The following is a 22,064-nucleotide window of genomic DNA, read 5'->3' as shown; positions in this document are numbered from 1 at the left end:
GGGAACTCCTGGGGAGAAAACTCAGTTACTTTAAAAAGTCCCAGGCTTTTACCATTCACTACTGAGGTTTTATACAGAAGAAACTTCACCTGTGGAAAAACAATGCATATTTATTGCATTCTATTTATCACAGCCCTTGCTGACATTAAAAAAGTTCTATTTTTTTCTCTACTCAGATGTTCTCTAATATCTGCTATAAATGGCACATTTTTTTTTTTAATTCCTTTAACAATGAAAAATGCTATGAGAAATTCTGTCCAGGCCAAACTTCTACATCCACCTTACTGCCATGAAATTTCTACTGTTTTCAGGAGTAGCTGTCACAATAATGCTGTGGGTCTGCAGCCCAGAAATGTGGTATTGCCACTGCAACTACCAGGCCACAGGCTTGGGCCTGGGTTTGCAAGACCTCAGCACAGAGGTCTGTCAGACTTTCTCTGACCTTGTCTTGGCCTGGTGGGAGCTTTGATTTAATCGCTTAAACTGTAACTTCAGTTCTTCTAATGATCTTGTGGTTGTTTTGCTTTATTTCCACCTATTTTTGTATTGTACAGAGTTTTTAGATTAATAATGAACAGTTATCACATAGAATACATATTTTTAGCTAACATAATTAAAGAAGAAATGTAGAAAAATACACGTCTGATACATAAGCAGAAACCTTGAAAAGTGGAGACATGGGATAAGTCTATGGGTATGAGATTGTAAGAAGTGAGGCATGAGATGGCACTGGGGGCCCCATGGCTATAAACAACTCATCAGCTATTAAAGAAATGAAGACCAAGGAATGGGCAGAATTAGCTTTAGGGATAACAAAGATAACACCTAAACTATGTAAAATGCACATACCGTTTTTGATGCGACATGAATTTGCAGGTCAGTGAAGGAAAAGCAAGGTGTAAATGCATATTGGCAAACACACGAAAATGACCCCAAGTGGAGGAAGAAGTAATCATGATCACCATTCCTGGTGAAGGACTGCAGGTACTGAGGGCTCATCACATCCCCTGACACGTCAGGCTGAAGCTACCAGCGTTAGGATCATCAGGAAGGTGACCATAGCACCAAGCAAAATGGGAGTTATGAGGAAATGCATGTATTAAAAATTAAGACCTTTTCTTATAGTAGTAGTCATTCGCTTATTTCCTTTATCTTTCTTTTCTGTAATTATTAATTCTGAACTAACAATAATTCTTTGATTAGACTGTTAAGATTTCAATAAGACTAATGAAAAGTTATTGGCTTTACATGTAGATGCATTTTCTTTTTGACTATAACAAGACTTTGAGATTACATCTCCCTAAATTCATGACAAATATATATGTTATGTGAAAACTAAGCTAAGGTCAAGGGGAAAATTAGCCTTATGAATTTCATTTAAGATGTTGGAAAATATTCAAACAGACCACAAACAAACATAATAGGGAAAGGAGCAGATAGTATGTACAGAATCTCACATTCAGTTACCTATTCTTTGGTTACTGAAAGATCAAGATATTTGTACTATTTTTTTACCTGTATGTTTTTAAATATTTTCACAAATGTGGCTTTGAATTAGTCTAAGAAGTTGAAACTTCAGGAGATGTTCTCCCTTCGGTGAAATGCTCACTTCCTTGTTACAAATATGAACCACAGAAATCTTTCATACAGAAAGCTGTGATACAAAAGATATCCCACAGAGAACAAAAAGCTTAAGAAAATGTTCTCCATGTATTTTGCGGAGTTCCTTCGAACTATGCAACAGAAATATCTTTCCGTATCATAGATGGACTTTTTAAATGAAAAATGAGTAAATTGTTCTCACTTCAAAAACAAACAAACAAACAATGACAACAATACCACCACCTCTTTTCTTTATGATACAGGCATTCCTAGTTGATAGATATGATACTTCTAGGTTTTACATCCTGATTCAAAATAAATAAATAAATAAATCATGTTTTATAGGATTTAAGATGTGCATCTAATTAAGATGCACATTAATAAGATGGGAGATACATTAAGTTTATTTTAAAGATAGTTTGTACTTTGTTCAGCTTTGTAGCTAGACATTGGAAGAACTTAAAAGAGTAAATGTTTAAAGCTCCTCAGTGATACCGAGCATACAAAGATAAAAGGGACCCTCACAGACTTCTCTCTTATTATCATCACATTTATTTGTTTGGAACAGATCACACAAGCCTAATTACTAGCTTAGCTTGGAGAAACGCTTTAAGTTTCACTACAGAGTAGTCAGACTTTTTTTAATAATTAAAGCATAATTTAATTCTTTAATATAATAATTTTAAAAGGCATCTTCATGTTCTTTGTACTGAAAAAAAAAAGAGGAAGCCAAGAGTCTCTTCAATACTATGATTTATTTTTTTTTTAAATGACACTGTTTGGTTTTGGCTAATACCAGAGTATTATTCTTTTACATTAACATAACAAAATATTAAATTGTAGAGCTAAATTTTGTCCTCATTTCCACTTCTACAAACCTACTGCAGACAAAAGTGATGTAAATTTTTAAAGGACTGCAGAATTTGAAGACTGTGGGATCTCTGTTAGTGTGAAGACAAAGCACACGTAAATTGGCCTTTGTTCAGTCATAAGGATCGCCCTGACACAAGACACAGAAGGTGACCAGAGAGTGACAGCCACAGCTTTAACTCACTTTCACTCTTTTTCTTCAGTTTTCTGCCCATCAGCCCATGCTCATGAGGCAGGGTGAAACAGAGCTCAGCACTGGAGGAACCTCTGCAAGGAGGATGTACCCTATGTTCTCATTTCAGAGCCACAAGGTAATAACACCAAGTCAGGTTTATCATGACTGAATGTGTCTAAATGAGGAACCAAAACAAGAAGCAACAAGGTTGATTTCATGCAACCCACATGTAGACTGCTGTTGGCACCACTCAGCCTGGTGGTCTTCAAGGACAGTGACACCGCCCTCAGTAAATATCCTTGCTTCACTTACACCTTCTTTTTAGCTTTTAAGTACATGAGAAACTAAGAACATGAGAAAACTCATGAGAGAGAAAAGAAATTAAGAACATGAGAAACTAGAGTATGAAACTCTAAATTTATAGAGAGAATTTTCAGGAGACTTTAGGATTAAATTGCAAACTTAAATTCTCAGTGATTTTTCTATGCCTGTAATGAAATAGTGTAAGGTAAAATAAGTATTATCCTATCCTGGATCATAATTTAAAAGAAAAAACCAACTTATTTTAATTCATTTTATTTTATTGTTACCAATATTAGAAGCTGCAAAAAAAACTTACATATTCTTAAATGTTTCCCTCTGAAGAAGAAAAAATGGCAAAAGCCAAATTTTTAAAAGCTTTTATTTTAACATTCCACAACTCTGGCCATCATGTTTTATGATTCTGTTATTTTCAACATAAGCAATTAATTGTGTATGCCAGTGTATTTGGCATACTTATACTTCTGTGCAGTAGATTAAGGGAGAAATTTTCAAGAAGATCACTTTTTTGAATTGTTCTTTTGCAAAATGGAAGTAATTGGATTGTGATGAATAAGGACTATTAATAAGTGCTGTTATTACATTTAGAGAAGAGATACCATCTTACCAAATGAGCTGTTATTCAGGACACTCTCCAAATACTTGACCATTGCCTCAACATCACTGTCCTGAGGATAAATGAAATAATGAATAGCATTAGTGTGTGCAAAATCTTAAATATAAACATTGTGTACCAGAGGTATGATCCCACAAGCATAAATGACATTACTTACACCAATGAGCATCAACACTTAATACAGTTAAGGGAATACGTTTCTCAGAACTTTGTATGTTTTATTCCCCTAAAACAATAGGCTTGGGAATAATATTATATACAAACAATTTATTTGTCAGATTCCTTGCAGAACACAAATACGTAGGAGAGCTGTGCATGGAGCTTAAATAATATGTTTATTGTTGAGAGTGGTGTGCAGTCTTTGAAAACAGACAAGCATTTTATCATTGGTTAGTCCTGAAATATCTAAAACAATACCAGACTGAGAAAGGAAAGTATGTACTTCATAACTATCCCAAAATTTATTAGTTATGATACTTGACTCTGCAAATTAATACTTATGTTTCATTTAATCACATCTACTTACATATCTAGTAGCAATGAATAATTAAAATTTTAATTAAGAAAAGATTTGAGCACTTTTCTATTGTAAGCTTTCTGTTACCAGACAAATAATTAACAGTTTTGCTATGATATCTTTCACTTGAAATGTTATTTGTGTATACTGATGAAATTTAAGATCTAACCATTTAGCAAAGATTGTGGTCCATGAAGGACAGCAAATTTCATTCAAGTCTATGAGACAAGCCTGAGTTTCTAGAAGCTCCCATTTGACAACATGGTGACATGGCATTCCTTGACTATTTAAAACTGAAAGTCAAAATCCTGACTTTGCTGAAAAAAACACCCAAATCCTGTATTTTTAAAAATATCAAGCAGCCTATGGTTTTAAAAGCCCTGCAGAACTGGTAAGGGAGTTTGACAGATGCACAGAAAAGAGGCCCTCCTACACGTAAGAGCCAGCATGGAGGAATACTTGGATATTTCAAATTCCGAATAAGTGAACCCCTTTCTAACAGCAACAGCTCATGCCAAGGATGACAAGGCACGCGTTAGGAACCTAGTGGCGCAGTTTTGGGGTGATAACACACAGACCACCTACAACCACTGATGGGACACTGGAGCTACGATAATTTATGCAATATCGTTGGAGCTATGATAATTTATGCCAGCTGATTATGTTGCTTGACAATCTCAGAAGCGACCTGGAAATTGAAAATATGGAGCTAATGTATCGTATTGCTAGACTTTGTCATAATGAAGAGGGCTAATTTGCTATTATTATTGTCACTAAAAGAAAACACGAAGAGCAAGGTGATAAACTGAGGTAAAAAGCATCCATTAGCATCTCAGCTAAATCAAAGCCAATGTGAAACCCTCACTGTTCGCTAACTTTTCAAGATGAAACCTCTTCTATACTACATATTTTCCAATTTATTTTTAGAAACAGTTTCTTATTCTCTTTCATGTTTTCCCCTTAATTAGCTCTCATACAATTAGAAATCAGTGTTCCTGGAAATAAAGAAAAAGAAAGAAAGAAAGAAAGAAAGAAAGAAAGAAAGAAAAAGAAAGAAAGAAAGAAAGAAAGAAAGAAAGAAAGAAAGAAAGAAAGAAAGAAAGAAAAGTGCTGCAAAAGAGAAGGAAAAAGGACACTGAACTCAAACTTTACAACCAATACAAACAAGATGAGAGGTTCAGATGTGGCTAGGGTGATAACTCCACATTTACAAGTGGGCAACATAGCTGAGAGCACATGGGCTGTATTGAAAGTTATCAACAAAGGGAAGTAGCTGTGTCAGCTCCCATCCTAAAGCTTTAAATTACACTAATGGAGTGCATGACTCTATCTTCTTAACTGAAGAGGGGTTGATTCCCAAGTAAGACCACTACTTCTCTTTCTGTCTTGAAAACCATGGGAGCCTAATATAACTGGAATACATAGCTCAGGTCCCCTTCTACATTATGCACCCCATTGTGTAGTTCAATTAATCTGTGACCCCACGCTACTGCATATCAGAGTCTTTATTTTTTGTTTGAAGTAATGGAGTCACCATGGAATACTGCTAGAGACAGACTTTCTGCACTGACTCTGCACAAAAGTAACAAGTAATTCAATCTTGGCATTGGAAAATTGAGAGGTTTGCACAGATTAGGATGGTAAATACCTTACAAGTCTTTACCCTGCAATGCAATGGAATGACTTCTTTATTCACACAGTCCTCCAAAAGCTTAATTTATAGAAGTATTTTTGAAGGAAGAGTTAAAGAGTATGAATCCTATCATAGAAATAGGTGTAGGAGTTTTAGTATAAAGTAGATGACTGCTGAAGCAATCCCCTGCTATATACTAGCAAGATCAAATCTATTCTGGTAGGTTTTGAAGCTTATTATTATTGTTGAGCATGATACCACCTACCTTTGAGTGGGATTCATCTCACATAACTGTTGACATCCAGAATGAAGATGTCCCATGCATGCTAATAACTGTAGATCCCTTTACAGTCACCAGAGAGAAAGAGGTACCTCCCAGCATATTCCATCTGACCCATACATTAAAGGTTTTTGCCAAGATAATATTATTCCCTAAAATGTTTATTTCCCCTAACTGTACAGACTTTATATTCAGTTAGGTCAGATGTAGTTGCACAGCTAAGTTCAGCCTGCTTTGCCTTCACACTCATTTCAGAATTTTTCACTCAAGAAAGAGAAAATTGAAATTTCTGCTCACTTCCCAAGAAAAAGAAAAGGTGATTGTGTCAATACCTGCAAACACAGTCCTGTCTTATCTAAGGTGCTGGTCAATATGAATGAAAACAAAGACAGACTAATTGCTTCTTTGATGGAGGAAGTCCTGAAAGGCAAATGCTCAGAGAGGGTGTGCTTTCCAGTCAGTCTGTGCATGCCAATTTGCAGAGGGGTAATGATTATGTGCACATGGACTGCTGGTAAAGCAAAGCCACCCAGCCTATAGGGGCTGGATCCTGGCACGAGATGTCAGTGGGACAGCTCTTCCAACACACAGTGTCAGTTCCTGTCATCACGGAATTCTGAATCACTATAAAATGACAGAACGTTGTTGTTCAAATCTGGCTGCCAACACCTAATTTATTCTGCATTATTGAGAAATCTATTTTTATCTTCTGCCCTTCATTAATTCTAGGCAGCAGTCTGCCTGTTCAAAAGCAGTATTGATTGACACTTAATTATATCGTCAATGAAATCTGAATGAAAATTTTAAAAGTCATTCTAAAAAAGAAATTAAAAAAAAAAGTCTGATAAAAGTGAGCAATAATTTCTTTTCAAGAGTACATTATGGTAGATTTTTTTGGCAACAGAGTGTTTGTATGTCTATGTGTTGTGAGTAAACACAGACCCAGCAAATTGCAACAAAACACTGTCTTAGATATTCCAATGACTTACAACTATTTGTTTATATTACCACTGTATTAACTGTTAAAGCATGTTATGTGTTTAGTTCGAAAACTAGGAGGACATTTCTAGATTGCATTAGACTGTCTATGAGTAAACTTCAAGTTTAACTGGTTGAGAGAACTTCAGGATTCCCTGCCACTGTGGTAAAAGTAGTGTTCTGATTTATCATATAAACATTTAGCTTCTGCTTTAAAACTACAAGAAACTTAAAGAAACTATTAGCTCACAGATTTTAAACAATATTACAAGTTATTTATAATTTAATGAAGAGGTTTTAGCAAACCTGGTTGGTTCCATAAAATGTAAAAACCATCATACTCTTCCCTGCATTTTTCACACATGACCTCTGACTAACATTTGTGATCCTAAGGAAAAGCAGACAGTACTGTTCAGAAGCACTGTAACACAATACCTTACGTTGATGACACAGGGTAGAAATTAATTGTTCCTGAATGCCTTAGGAAGATCGATTTTCAGAACTGACTTGGGCATTTTGGTTCATTGATTTCACTGAGACTTGATCACTGAAGACAAGATTCATCTTGGTTCATTCTGATCAGATCTAAATTAGGTGCCTTTTCCAATCATCTTCAACATCCTACAAACTGCAATCCCTAAGACTTTCTTGTGGCAGCCTCACCTGATAAAGCTTCTTTAAGCCTTTCAATAATAAGTTTTCTTTTTATTTACACTTTCTAAGATTCTTGGGTAAGTCTACAGATATGCTGGTCAAGACTTGCTGTTGTTTAGGCTCATGCTAGAAAATACGTCTAATACAGACTGGAAGAAGTGGCATCTGAAGGTGCCTATCTATCCCCAGGAAATAAATCTGGAATTTAGATCTTATGCTTGAAGTATTCTTTCAGCTTTAACTTAAATAACACATAGCTAACGTTACATATGAGAACCCCACTCAGAGTGTGTGATGGCCACAAGGGAGTTTACTGACAACAATTCACCCTAAGGCAATCATAGGAGCATTATTGTTAATCTTGAAGGAATGCAAGCATCTTTTTCATCAATGTCTCAGATTAATTATACATATGCATACTCACATAACTAATTCATGATACTGCTATACACACACATTCCTGACAAAAGCAAATTTCGGTAATGTCAATAGGACAATCTTGAAAGTAGTTTCATTTTCCCTCAGAAAATGAGCATCGAATGTGTACTGTTTTCCCAAAGGTCACACACACCTGGTGATTTGTCTTAGAGACAGTCTGTGATGCTTCCACATCCTCCTCCTCTTCACTGCTTTCTGAATAGGATTCAAACTCATCATTATAATATTCTTCTGCAATTTGTGGGTCTTCAGGGATCTCTAAAGGCAATTAAGAGTTTATAGCATATTGACAGTCTATATGAATAATCTTAGAAAGATGCGATGGATTTTATATCACCAATGTTATGTCACTAACAATGCATTCTGTAACTGAAATCATTGGATAGATTCTCAGCTTAAAAAGTGATCTTATGACATGATAAGCAGTGCTAAAGCTGTCTCTGCCAAAAGGTCAGATCCTCATATTTATATTAATGACCTCGAAGAATCTATATTGATTTTGGGCTGAAATCACTAAACCATAGAATAATTCAGGCTGGAAAGGACCTCAGGGGATTCTATAATTCAACCTCACTCAAAGAAAACAAAACTTTAAATTTACAAGACAGAAAATCTGCATGTCTTGCCAAACTCTCCCAAAACAAAAACATTAAAAAATGAAAGTAGTGAAAAGTCAAGCTCCATATATCTAGCTCTCATGCTCACTCAATTTATTACTATCACTTGAGAAGTTATAGAAATAGCAGTGAGTGCAATATTAAAATAGACAATGAGCCTCTGAAGCCCAAGAACTGTTATTAAAACTCAACATATTCATCACAGCATGAAAGACACCACTGCTTCTCTGCTCCGGGAGAAATCTTTGAGCATCCCTGACTCCATAAGAAATGAGTTAGTAAAATAACTTGAGGTCTGATTGCACCTGCTTCAGCGAGCTGCCCTTTCTCAGCAAAAGCCCTTAAGCACTTGTTCAGTTTTAAGTATAGGCTGGACTGTGGTGACTATTAGAATTAACAGCACAATCTCTGTTTTTCTAGATAGAAAACTGCAATGCAAAGGGCTGCCCATGGGAAGCACAGGTTAGTGGCAAAGATGACATCAGAACTTGGGGAAGACTGTCTCAGCAACTGTCCCATCAACTTCAGCATTTGTGCAGGGGGATACTCCAGGAGAGCTTCCTTACTTCCTTACTGAGTTATTTTCAAGACGATTTACATCCAAGCCTAGGTACAACATTTTTTGTCCTTGGCTAATTTTATTACAATAAATGTTAATTGAAGACAAAAACAATCTAATATTAACCTGTCATAAATCACTGTAGTCTTAACATTAGCTCATGCTGACTTCTCCCATTCTCCCAATCGTCTCCCTCTTTAAAGAAATGAAAACTGACTTATCTTAAATATTACTGCATTGAAATCAATTAAATTCAAACCATATGCCATAAAAAATTAAGAACGCTTAATATATTCTTTTTACTCATTTCACATGGATAAAAAGAAAACAAACAAACAACAACCAAAGTATTTAAACAAGTGAATACAAAATTAAAGATGCCCTTGGATATTAGGCAGGAGGAATGATTCTAATCTTTAAGGAATAAGAAACTCAGGGAAAAAGAAAAAAAGAACATTTATTTATCTGCTATCTGTGGTTGAAGTTCTCCTGTTGAGATATTATCTCTACTATTATTTACTGTCTCCAGAGTATTTTCAAAATTACTTCCTTTCTTTATAAATTTGATTTACCTCCAAAATGCTAACACATTTTCACTTAGTTTTCTATGTTTTAGGACATTTGTACAAACTCCATTGCCACAATTTCTAATAATAATAATAAAAAAAAAGATAACTTGTGCTTCCATAGGAATCTCCCCCAACCCTCCAAAAAAACTTTTCCCACAAAAGAAAGCATTTGCTATTGTATCTAATTGTTTGAGTTCTCCGAAGTGCCATTTGAGAGAAAAGCCTAACATTTCATCTTAAAACAAACAAACAAAATAAACCCACCCTCAAATATCATTCATTTTTAGCATGGGAAGAATGCTACTAAATGAAGATATGTCTCCATTTCCAGACAGAGTAAACATGTGTTTTTCTTTCTTTCAGGCATACTGTCATTCCTGTGACTACTATGATTTTATTAGGCTCATCTGCATGCTATGTGTGTGTATAAGCATTCACGAACATATGAATCAGCTTATTTATTATATTATAATGCAAGCATTGGACTACACCAGTGCTTTCTGAGTTTTCTCCTCCCACTTTCTGCATTTTTTTTACCGTTATACTAAAAAACACAATCCTCTCCTTTCCAACTGAACTATGTACAAAAATTAGTCATTTTACTCACAGTTGTAACCTCAAACGATGTGTTCTGGCTACAGTAAAGCTCTGTACCTTGTGAGTAGCCCATGACCAGGCTGAACTGAGGCTGATGCATCTGAACTACGTGGAGGGGCTGGCACTGTCTGAAGCCCACTTCCACGCCAGCTTCTGCACCCTTTCCAGAATTTCTCACTTTACCATTTCTGATATTGTTTTGACAGCTGCACAAAGACGGCCAGTTAATCCGAGTTCAGTAATACAATTTTAAATGTTAGTTCAGACATGAGAGATACTCCAGGATACAGATGTTTCCTGGCCCTAATTCAGAGACTGATACTGATCCAAGTGACATTTCTCCAATGAAGACAACGTGTCCAGTGGAGTTTGGGAGCTAACAACAACGAGTCTTTAGAACTTCTCTTTGCACGACACGCATCTCTTTGCATGACACGCATCTTTTAAGCAGGCACTTTCAAAACATCAACATATTCATTTAGAATACATGGCTCAATGTAACAGTTTCTACTAAGTAGAGCCAGCCCCCCTTTGCCCATATGCTACAGATGCAGAGACTGCTTCTCTGCTGAACTAATTTGGATATGCAAGAGCTTATTTAGCTGAGAGACAGGATCAGGAGTGAATTTCAGGAACACATAAGCTGGCTTTAGCACAGCTGGTATCAAAAGTCATCACGACTAGCTGTGCCCATGCTAGCTGCCCACAGAAACTCTCTGAATATTGTAGCATTGTAGCATGGTGCAGTATAGCTTCACGGAGTGAGGCACCAAAGAAACAGCTGAGACTGACTCACCTCTGCTAGAGCCAGCGTGAAGAAACCTAGTAAAATTCAAGTTCAACCCCCAATAATGACATGCTTGACTCAGTCCTTTAGTGAAGTGCAGATAACTTGAGTGAGCTGAGGTTTGGGCTCAGGGGAGACACTGTTAGGGGAGGCTGGGCCCCATATGCTGCCATTTCCATGTCTGCAGTTGATACTTTGGGACATTTACTACCTGAGTTTTCCCATGATTCTCAATATTTCAACTCTTCCCCTTTCCACCAGCCAAACAGCAAAGAGCTGGTTACTGCCACCATCTCCTGAATGCCCTTGGCACAGCTCCACATCTCAGCAATGCATCACAGAAGGAAAAAACTTGGTTTGTGCTTTCATATGACTAGCTTTAACAAAAATGTTGTTCTTTGGGCTAGGTCTGTTTGACTTGTTTATGCATTTTTGCAAAGCCTAGCATGGACTCCAAGGCCAGGACCTTGGCTGTCCTTCTCTCTGATACAAAACAGAAATTAAATCTATGTGTGCCTGGAAGGTACTTTGGGGAAAAAAAAAATAATAAATGATGCTAGTGAGGTGAACGCAAGTCTATCATATCGAACGAGGGAACCAAACTGCTGCTGCAGCACCCAGGATACAGAGGACCAGGAGAACAGCACTGTATTTCAGAAGGTCCTGACACCAACACCAAGCAGCCCGTTGGACCCGCTTGTTCACACAGCACTCCTGATCTTCCCAAGAACAGCAGGTCTAAATCCACCCATTCCTTCCATGCAAGAAAGTCACCCTGTGCAGCATACGTATGGTAGTCAGGGGCTCTCCCTTCTTCCCAGAGCCTTGGAAAACAAACATTGCAATAACATCCAGTGTAAAGTTTTGTAATACTGTGTCAGATAAAACATGGCCCCAACACCATTGTAATATACTTGTCCCTCAGTCACCTGTTCTTCCTCTGATACAGCCCACTTACACACTCCTGATGGAGCACAAACCAAGGTCTCTATTGCTGTTTCCTCACATTCGTGATCCCAATCTGTCAGCTGGTATCTGAAAATACATGACATTTTATCTAGCTTTGTATACTTCGCTAAAGACAGTCACAGCACCTTTTATGTGCTCACCAAGCATTTCATTCAGAACAAACTCAGCTATTGCTTACATACCGCTAGGCAGCTTAGGTATAGCATTGAGAGATTCAATATTTGTAAAGTATATTATATATTCAAAATAAAAAAGCTCTGAATAATAACCTTCCCCTTTAGATTTCTTTCTATATATTACCATGACGTTAATAGTAGAAAGAAGGGTAAAACCCCATTATCTAAAGATCATAAAAGCCCAGCTATTTCCCAAGAAGACAAGCTATGCAGAAAACAAAGAATTGCAATACTTGCAATATTTTGTTTAAATCCACCAAGAGCTTTTTCGATGTAACATAGTATCTTGGTGACAACAACGATTTTCTCCAAAGAGATTAAAATACATTGATAAATATCTTTAATTTTCTCTTGCCTTGAAGTCATACTTGTAATCAGTATATTAATGCAGCATTCTCACATTGCAGTGCATGCAGAAGACAATGAGTAAGGCCCCTTTTGTTTTATTAAAAAAGAGGGAAGAGAAGAAAAAAAAAGAAAAAAGAAAACTGACGTATAACATATGTTCATTTTCACCACTTGTATTCACAATAATGAAGGCACACTCAGCACTTAAGGACTATTGACTATTGCACTTTTTTTTTTTTTAATCCCAAACTTCAGCACACACCTGGAAAAAACTAATTATCTCAGCAGTCACTTTCTGATCTTAAGGAAAAAAAGTAGTTCTGGTTCCAAGCACCACACTCCTCTGCCTGCACAGTACCACAGACAGTAAAGCAAGGAGAAAAGCATTCTACTACTCTGACATACATGTGCTCTTCAGAATAGCACATCATTTATTACAGAGCTTTCATAAGAGAGAAAACAGAACGAGCTGAGGCATTGTAACTAGGAGAGAGGTTTGAAACACACAGATGTGAAACACCTGAGTTTCATAATCCCAAATGAGAGCAAGGGCTCCGTGCCCCCCAGGGCTCAGGTCAATACTCATTCGATTAGGAAAAAATAAGATAACTCCATTATTATAATTTAGGATCACACAGATTTTGTATTTATTTTCCCTAGGGTGGGATAACTTTAACAGTTTCCATAAAACAGAACCGCCATCCACTGGTTAGCTATAAACAAGATATACATTATTAAGCTCTGAAGATTCACTGCTCGGCAAATCACTTGAAGCTTTTGTCCAACTAAACTAGGCTGAAAATGACTTTGGAAAATGCATTGTTTAGGAAATGAACTAAGGGATATAACAGGACTTTTGTGTCCCAAAACATCTTGTATGATCCTTTTCCCTAAACACAAAAGGATTACTTTTTAATGACAGAAGTCATTAAAAGAACTAACTTCTGACACAACCATGTACAGCATAGCTGTAACAAAAAATGATTTGTTCTAAAATGAGAGCCAGAAATATAACCAAAATTAAACATTAATATTTTAAACTTCTGTTTTTAGCATTATAAAAAAGGAAAAAGCATGATTTACCTGTGGACTTCACTGAGTAAATTTAACTATTGTGAAATGTCTAGGAAAAATGGAGATAAAGAGAATATAAATCAGAGTGGAGGTTGTCTATTACTCGATGTTAGAAACGAAGTAATTACTTCAAAGTGTTTTTCCATACGGGAAAAAAAATCTCTTTCTTTTAAACCCAAATGAGATTTCCAGGAAAAATGTTTTATTTCAAGAACATAGCTCTTTTCCTCAAACCTTCTACATCTTGTTATTTTATCTGTATATCCACAGGCAGAGCATGAAAGAAAAAATGGAGTTGCTAAAAGGAGCTGTTAACAAAAAAGAACAGCAAGAAAGCATACTTTTATTACATTTTTTCCCTTAATTTTCTGAGTGTTTTTTTTTTCCTTCCAATTTTCTAATGGTCATGCATACAGAAAAGGGAGCTTTAGCAGGCAGTGACAATGACATGATGCCATACTGCCTGTCATGAACAGTTTAAATTTCATCAAATCTAGAAGCTTTCCAGATATTCAGAAATCCTTTTAGTTCTGATGGGTGAATGAAGAGAAAAAACAAAATAACAATGTAGTCAATAACAGGGAGCACTTATTGAGTCCTGGCAGCCATTTCCTTTATGCACAAAGAGGGATGCTTTACACACTGTTACTGTAAGGGTTGTTCTATTACTTGTACAACATCCAGCAGAAACAGAGTAAGAGCTGTACATTACAGGAAAAATGACCATGAAGCTATCTTACAACATCAGTTTAAAACTACCTTAGCCCTTGCTTTATTTCAAACTTTTTGATCGGTCAAAGCTTATTCTCAAATAAAAATTCATTTTTCCTGTTGAATCTGGCATAGATTGCCTGATACTTTCTCTCTTGGTGGGATGACAGTGCTGGGAAGGAAAGAGTCCATGTATTAACACAAAGAGCTGCCTCTTAAGGAAGCCACTTCCTTCTCCCCAGGGTTCAGTTCAAGAACGCCATTTTCAAGCGATAAAATGGGACTGTTTTCACAATGAGAGTAGAAAACATGGAACGGTTCAGATCAGAACTTGGTGTAAGCAGTGTGCACATGAGATTCTGGATGTAGTAAAGATATATGTAAAATACATTTAATTTGGGTATAAGTAGTAATGTAAATTATATGTCGGACACGTACAAAAACAAGTAAATGACTGCAGCCAAGCAAATCTACAAACAAAATACTGAGACATCCAACACCCAGATGTAATTAACTGGTGAAACTCAATGTATTTTCCTAGATTGCAGGGGTACAATTTGCTCCACGAAGCAGACGAAATAGCAGGAGAATATAAACTCAGTGTCTTTGTTGCTGTCATCTTCTCATTCCCTCCAGCTAGTTGTCTGACTGACACGCACACCACTCAAAGCTAAACTAGTAGAAACTGCAAACTAATTCAGTATATTTCAGAGCAAATTCTCACTCACTTGGAATTGGCTCCAGTCACCACATAATTTGGCCCAGCTTCCCAGAAATGCTGTTTAGTTTGATAAGTGAGCCAGAATACTACAACTGGGGGCAGACTGGGATTCCTTCTGCAGTGCTTTTCAATACCATCCTGTTCACAGATGCTTTGTTTGCAAGTAAATGCCTGGTGTGTCTTCATTTCCATCGGTTTGACCTGGAGTCTAAAGTGTGGTGTAGAGTTATATTGCCCACTAAGCAAAACAACTTGGAACAAAAGCTAGTACCTTTCTAACAAAGATTTACAATACTGAAATTGTAACAATATCTGCCATAGGATCTAGTATAAAATATTTTGTACATATACAAATTTGGTGCACTTGCCTCCTTCCTAAATTCATGCAGTGTTTTGTAAATGGGTTTTAACATAAGGCTTTGGAATGAGTGAAGGGGCTTCCGGTGCAGACTTTAAAATGACTCGGCCAGAATCATTTTAACTGTTGTCATTGACCAAGGTGACTTATGAGGTAGGCTCAATTTATCAATGCCAAACTTAATCAATATGAAAAAGAAATCAGAAAAAAAGTAGGAACTATAGAGTAGCATGATTTGTTTTCCCCAAATGTTCAGTGTTCGTAGAAGAGGACAACACTCTTCTACATACAAAGGACAATGCTATTCTACAAAGATGCTTCTACATTACCCGCGATGCTAGACAATCTGAAACTTCATAAAATTTCCAAGAATAGTTCTTTAATTCTATGGCTACCCTCATGGAAAAAGGATTTAAATAGGGAGCAATAACCAAAGAAAGAGATCAGTTCTCCAAAGGCAATACTTCCAGGGAAGAACCATTGAGACAAGAAGAATATTCAGTCAATAAAATAAAATAAAAATAACATAAAGTATAGATTCCTTTTCCTACTTGTGTCTAAAACTTGCAAATTTTGTTAAACCTTAATCCTGCTAGAATAAATCAGATTTACTATTCCTTTAATTGAATCTGGGACAAAGTGGGATCGCAATGCGAAACCAAACCATGAAAAAACGAGACAGATGAGCATGCTCCTAGTGTGCCTACACTCTCAAACCCTGTGAGAGTGGCAGGAGTTTTGGCACCCCATGTGCAAAGGACAAGTGAAGGACTGGTAGCTGTAAATTTCAGAACTAAACGGGCAAGATTCTCTCAGCAAGCATCCCATAGTGTCATTTCAGCAAGTAGCAAGTTGGGTAATACGCCTTATGATTCTGGAAAAATTCCTGCTTATAACACAGATCTGTATTTTTACAACTACTATGACATTATTCTTGTGTGCTAATTTACTCACTTGTTAGCGGTTATGGTCCTCACCTTCCTACTGAAGTAACAGCAATGTAAATCAGTATGCACAAATTATCCCTCAAGAATAAACACACTTTGCTGTGACTCCAGTAAAGATACACGTTATGTCTTAGATGAGTTTCTCCAATTATTTTTATTCCCCTTTTGCTTTTCCTAATTTGCATAATTTAATTTTGACATGGAAAATTTACCTTTCTGGCCTAGCTGCTGCAGGAGTGGTTCTGAGCAAGTATTATAGAAGAATTTTTCGTCTTTCTTCACAGAGGGGGTCCATGGCAGAAACTCATCCAAGGCTTAATTCTTAGCTCAATAAAAGCTCTTTCCTTTAGGGCTACTAGGTCTACTGGTTTTGCACAAAGTAGGGTAACCACATGCAAGAGGAGACCAGTGGATAACCCACAGCAGAAATCACTGCAATGTTATCTTCTTGAGACAAGTATTTCTGGTTATAAAGGATATTACAACAACAGCAATAATAATAATAACAACAATAATAGTAATAATATTGCAGAAAGGTCCTTACTACTTCCTATGATAAATATTATACTACTCTATCTTGACCTGCCAGACTGAAAAACAAAAGAAGACATGATTTTCCTAAAAGCCTAAAATATATGTATGTGCAGAGATGCTTAAAGATGCATTCAGAAATATTTCATGTTTTTTATCTTATAGGATGAAAAAAATCCTGTCAATTATTCAGAAAAAAAATTTCTGAAATATTACAAAATATTGTAAAAATTATATTTACAAAATATTGTAAAAATAACAGTAGAAAAATACTATAATATATATATATAATATATAATGAGTGAACATTTCCTACTTGAGAGTCAGCTGAACTTTACCTACTTGAAATTCAAAGCAATATGTCCATAACTTACAATTAGCAATGGAAATATTGAAATAGTGTATTCAATTACTGTAATGTATTTAGCTATTTTAGAATTGTAATGAAATCAGGGGTTTGCCAGATGTAACATATTGCAACATATTAAGGTCAGGAATTTAACATGATGATAATCTTTGGAATATAAAGAAATAAAAAGAACAGAATACAAACCAGAAGGATTGTGTGATATGTCCCTTTAATTTATGTCTTTAGTTTTTATTTTCTTTTTTTTTCTGTACAAATAATTTAAATACAGCAAGTAGTTAGTTTAAGCTATTTTGCTCCTCTAACTTCACCCCTTCCCACACACAAACAAGGCTAGTAAGAGCAGAAGAGTAGCTTATGTGGAACTAGCACTCTTATAGGAAGGGAATGAAATGGATGCGAATGCAGGTGAAGTCCCAACTAGTAATGTACTGATGATCCAAAAATGCAAGACATAATATTTTATTGGTAGCCCGTAGGTCCAGTGTTGTTTTGCTATGTGAACTTTTTCATTCTAGTCACTTAAGTGCAATGAGGACAAGCCCTTAGAAATAGGGATGTATTAGTATATATAATTTATTGAATGCTTAAAAAAAAAAAAACAACTTTCTCACTCTAGTTTACTATGTATTATCAGCTGTGAAATTGATATGAATATCAAGTGGCACATTTAGCCACAAATGCCAGTGTGTGGCTTTAACTTTTCATGCCTGTTAGACTGTAGCTTGTTGAATTTAATACTCCTCATGGCCCCTGTAAAAAGTATGGGATTCTGATAACTGAGATAGCTTTCAGCCCAATATCTTTCAACTGCAAAAATTGATCCAAATCAGTATCAAAGATAAGGAAATGGTAGTTTTTGTTGCACGTGCAATTGCACTGAGCTTTCTGGGAGCACTTTTAGATATAGTTAATGAATTTGCAGCCAATTTCAAGGTAACTTCTACTGTAGAAATTGAATCAGAAACTTTGAACATTTAGCTATTACAGTTGTATAACAGGATTATATCTTGTTCTTCATGCTTCATGCCACTGCAAAGACTGAGCTTCTCTACCTAGAGGATTTTCTGTATAGTAAACTAAGAAATTGTAGATTTTCCACACTAATTTCTCACATGGATAAGTATAGTGCATGCTCTGACAAAGATTTCTCTGGTTTCATAACAAATAAATCCCATAACTAGTCTTTCCTATTTATTAAATACATCTGCAAACTTAGAGCCAGCCAATGGGAATCAAGCTGTATACAGAGTTGAGAGGAATTATGCTGTAAAATGTGGCTTCATTAGATAATCCTGCAACTGAAGCAAAAGGTATTGCACACAAATAATTAATGTGATATAGTGACAGAGCTGCAATTTTCCATCCCAGCCCAGCATGAGGTAGCCCACAGAGAAAAGCTGCAGTGATCTACCGGTACAACAAAAATCCCTGGAAAAGGTGACTGTTGGCATCAGAACCTTTTCTTAATACCCAGTTCTCTGGGAAAACGAACATCTGCTCATCTGATTACATTTTTTGTATAATCAGAAAAATAGACTATGAGCTCAACAAAGTTAATTAGTTGATTATGAGTTATATTGCTCATCATCAGTATGATCATGAGCTATATTGCTATATTAGAAAGTAATGCATGATGTTTTGTGATGTTTCCAATAGCTCTTCAAAAGGAGGCCATATCAGAAGGAACATTAAACATCTAATGAACCATACCCAGCTGGAACAGACATGTTCTAGCTGGCATAGGAAGGCACTGACCATATTCGTCCATAACATCAAGGCTGGGTATAGCTTATGGATACTTTTATCTTTTGGGTGATGATTTTTGCTCATGTTTCAGAAAATAAATCATTTGTTCCACCTGAACTTTATACCTTTCATGGAAAAGAGCAGTTAAATACGGGCAGTCCTTCTTCTTTACAGCATTTTTTTTTCTTTCTAATATATAAAAGTGACATCTAGTTGCCCAGCCCTATGATATAATTTGCCTGGTCATTATTCTCACAAGACCATTATTGAAACAAAGTACATGCACTCACAAGTTAGCTAGTGATCTTCAGAAAGAAAGAAACAAAAAACAAAACAAACAATAACAACAACAAAAAACTACATTACTGTATCTACCCTAGTCCAAATGTGTTTTTTTTTTTTTTTCAAAGGAACAGGTCAAGAGACAGGAAAAAAACAAAGAAAGCAAAAAAATAAATGTGCTGTCAGCTAATTGATGTCAGCTAATTCATTGCAAAGTAGCTTTTCCTTTTGATGATAGTCAGAGAGGATGAGTGACTAATTTCCTAGATAAGTATTAACAAAAATAGTAAATACAGATACAAGTTTATCCTGACACATTTTTAATGATTTTCAGAATGTGCTTTTTAATATTCAGAAAAAAATAATAAAATGAGCTGGAGAAATGTAGCAAAAAAAAAGGGGGATACAGATACATTTATCTGTAAGTACTATAAGAATCGGATTATTTCTTCGGATTATATTGGATTATTAATTATTAATCGGATTATAAGAATCGGATTATTTCTTTAAGTTTCTGGAGAAGTTGTTGTACAACCTATGAACGGTCTGAATGGACCTCTTCTGTAATAGACTGAGTTCTCCTCAACATTGAAAGCACAGTGTCTGCTTAGATCTCTTTCACATTCCCAAAAAGTAAACCCTTTTGAAGACTAACAGATTGGTCAGCTATTTGCGATTTCAGACAACTCTTTTAAGTGTCCCTCAAGTGTACAGAGGTGGTAACTAGAATGAATAATATTCAAAAGATCATTGCTGATTACATAAAACAAACATGGAGAGAAGCTTGTATTTCCCAGGGAACTCTTCAGCAGTTAAATGTTCTTGACTTTGCTGAAACTTGTCCATCATGAAATTCTGAACTCCAAACCGTGATCTTGATTTTCATTCATCTAACTATACTGCCTTCCCCCCCCCCCCCGAAAAAAAAAAACCACAACAACAAACAAACAACAAAAAAAACCCACACAGATTAAAGCTGTTACATAAAGGTTTCAAATAAAGAAAATCATTTTTCATTGGTTTGTATTTACAAAGGTTTACATTTCTGAGGAATGAGGCAGTGCTCTAATTAGCTGAAACAATACGGGAAAAGTATATACTATTCTAATAATATATTCAACAAACCACTTCAGCCATTTACTCAGTATCGTTAGTAATAATTAGAAAGGCAATTTTTCTAGGTGACTCTTAGCAAATCTGTTGTCTGCCTTTCTACAAATAAAAGAAACATTTATTGCTCCAGATTGTATGAGTAAAGATGTAAAACTTCAGAAGATTATTACCGTAACTTAAGAGAAATAGAAATGTAAAGCGCATATTTAAACCTTTGCAAGTAACATTATCTACCCACCTGCGACAACTCTTAGTAGATCTGCAATGTGCAGAAGAGTAATTACCCAAACTTGAAGAATCCTTTGCTCTAGCAAGCATGCAAAATGTAGCAAAACCTAGGACCAGGAGACCTGGTCCTCCTAAGATCCAGAACCCAAAGATTTACAGAGATATTTCTTAATAACCCACTGTGGATACCTACTTCCCCTGCTGGCAGTGCTTGCTAAGAGGATTCCCTATGCTTTTGTGATTATGAGTTCTCCTAACATATTGGCTGATGTTTTATGAGAGGAGACTTGATTTCCTTGCAAGCTCAGCCAGCTCTGCAGAGCAGCACTTCAAATGCTTCCAGCACTGTAAGGATGGTGACAAGAAGGGTGGGAAGGGCACAGAAGCAACACACCACTGTGCAGAAAAAGTTTCAAGGAGACATCTAAAGAGTTAGCTTAGACTAGCCAGACATCTCTGAAATAAGCTCCCGGTACTAGAATACCTACTTGATCCCTCGAGGACCTGCATATCATGTGTCAAATTACATAGCTCTGAACTGACTAATCAGCTGTGGTTTTGCTGTTACTAGACGGGATATGGGAAGGGCATGTTGATTAGATGGTATGATACGTAACCTGCAGCTGCAAATAATTGAGGAATTAGCTTGCACACTAAATCAGTGGAAGATTGTTTGCATCAGGTCTTGCACATAGCAGTTTATGTAACAGTAGCAAGCTTTTATGGTCCAGGCCATTTTCACCCTTCATCTTGGGAAAGGTGTCTTAATACAATTAAAACATACAGTTACCACTTTACACACGGGTTATATAAATCTATGTAACCAGGAACAACACAGCAAAGCTGGCAAGGGAGAGGTCTGCTCTGCTGGAGTCAGTATGTACAGAACCACTTTCCAGAAGCTAAGCTAGAGTGAATCACCAATACAAAGAAAGACCAGAATATTATAACAACATACACTGGCTCACCCTGAGAACTGGAATCACAGGAAAGGAAAATTCAAAGAACAGAGTCCTAGCAGAGTGCAAGCATTACAACAAAAATAATCTGTTGTAAACTGGGAGATGACAGCTGGGAAGCATCTTAAGGAAGGAGGGTTCAGGTATGCTGTGAGTGGCCAGTGTTAAAAGGTATGAAAAATACAGAAGTATTTTATACAAGTGTTACACAGAAGGATATTAATAGTGCCATGCTGCTTATGAAATCATGAGGAGAGTAAACAAAGGAAGGAAAATCAGTATTTAAGCTGCAAGTCAATGGAGTAATGCATCCTGCAA

At 36.2% G+C, this 22,064-nt stretch overlaps 1 protein-coding gene across 5 annotated transcripts in view; it reads right to left on the bottom strand.

Moving 5' to 3' along the window:
• NEK11 (NIMA related kinase 11) overlaps window positions 1–22,064 on the bottom strand; it is a 103,617-nt gene that overhangs the window by 22,508 nt on the left and 59,045 nt on the right. For all 5 annotated transcript variants that reach the window (XM_040548411.1, XM_040548410.1, XM_040548414.1 and 2 more), the window contains exons 13-14: window positions 8,218–8,342; window positions 3,576–3,636 (exon numbers count right to left, since the gene is read on the bottom strand). In XM_040548411.1, coding sequence (XP_040404345.1) covers window positions 3,576–3,636; window positions 8,218–8,342 — 186 coding nt within the window. The remainder of the gene's footprint in view (window positions 1–3,575; window positions 3,637–8,217; window positions 8,343–22,064) is intronic.

The sequence above is a fragment of the Cygnus olor genome, chromosome 2 (assembly GCF_009769625.2).
Source record: "Cygnus olor isolate bCygOlo1 chromosome 2, bCygOlo1.pri.v2, whole genome shotgun sequence".
In the NCBI taxonomy this organism is placed as follows: domain Eukaryota; kingdom Metazoa; phylum Chordata; class Aves; order Anseriformes; family Anatidae; genus Cygnus; species Cygnus olor.
This window is presented reverse-complemented; position numbering and strand designations above follow the sequence as displayed.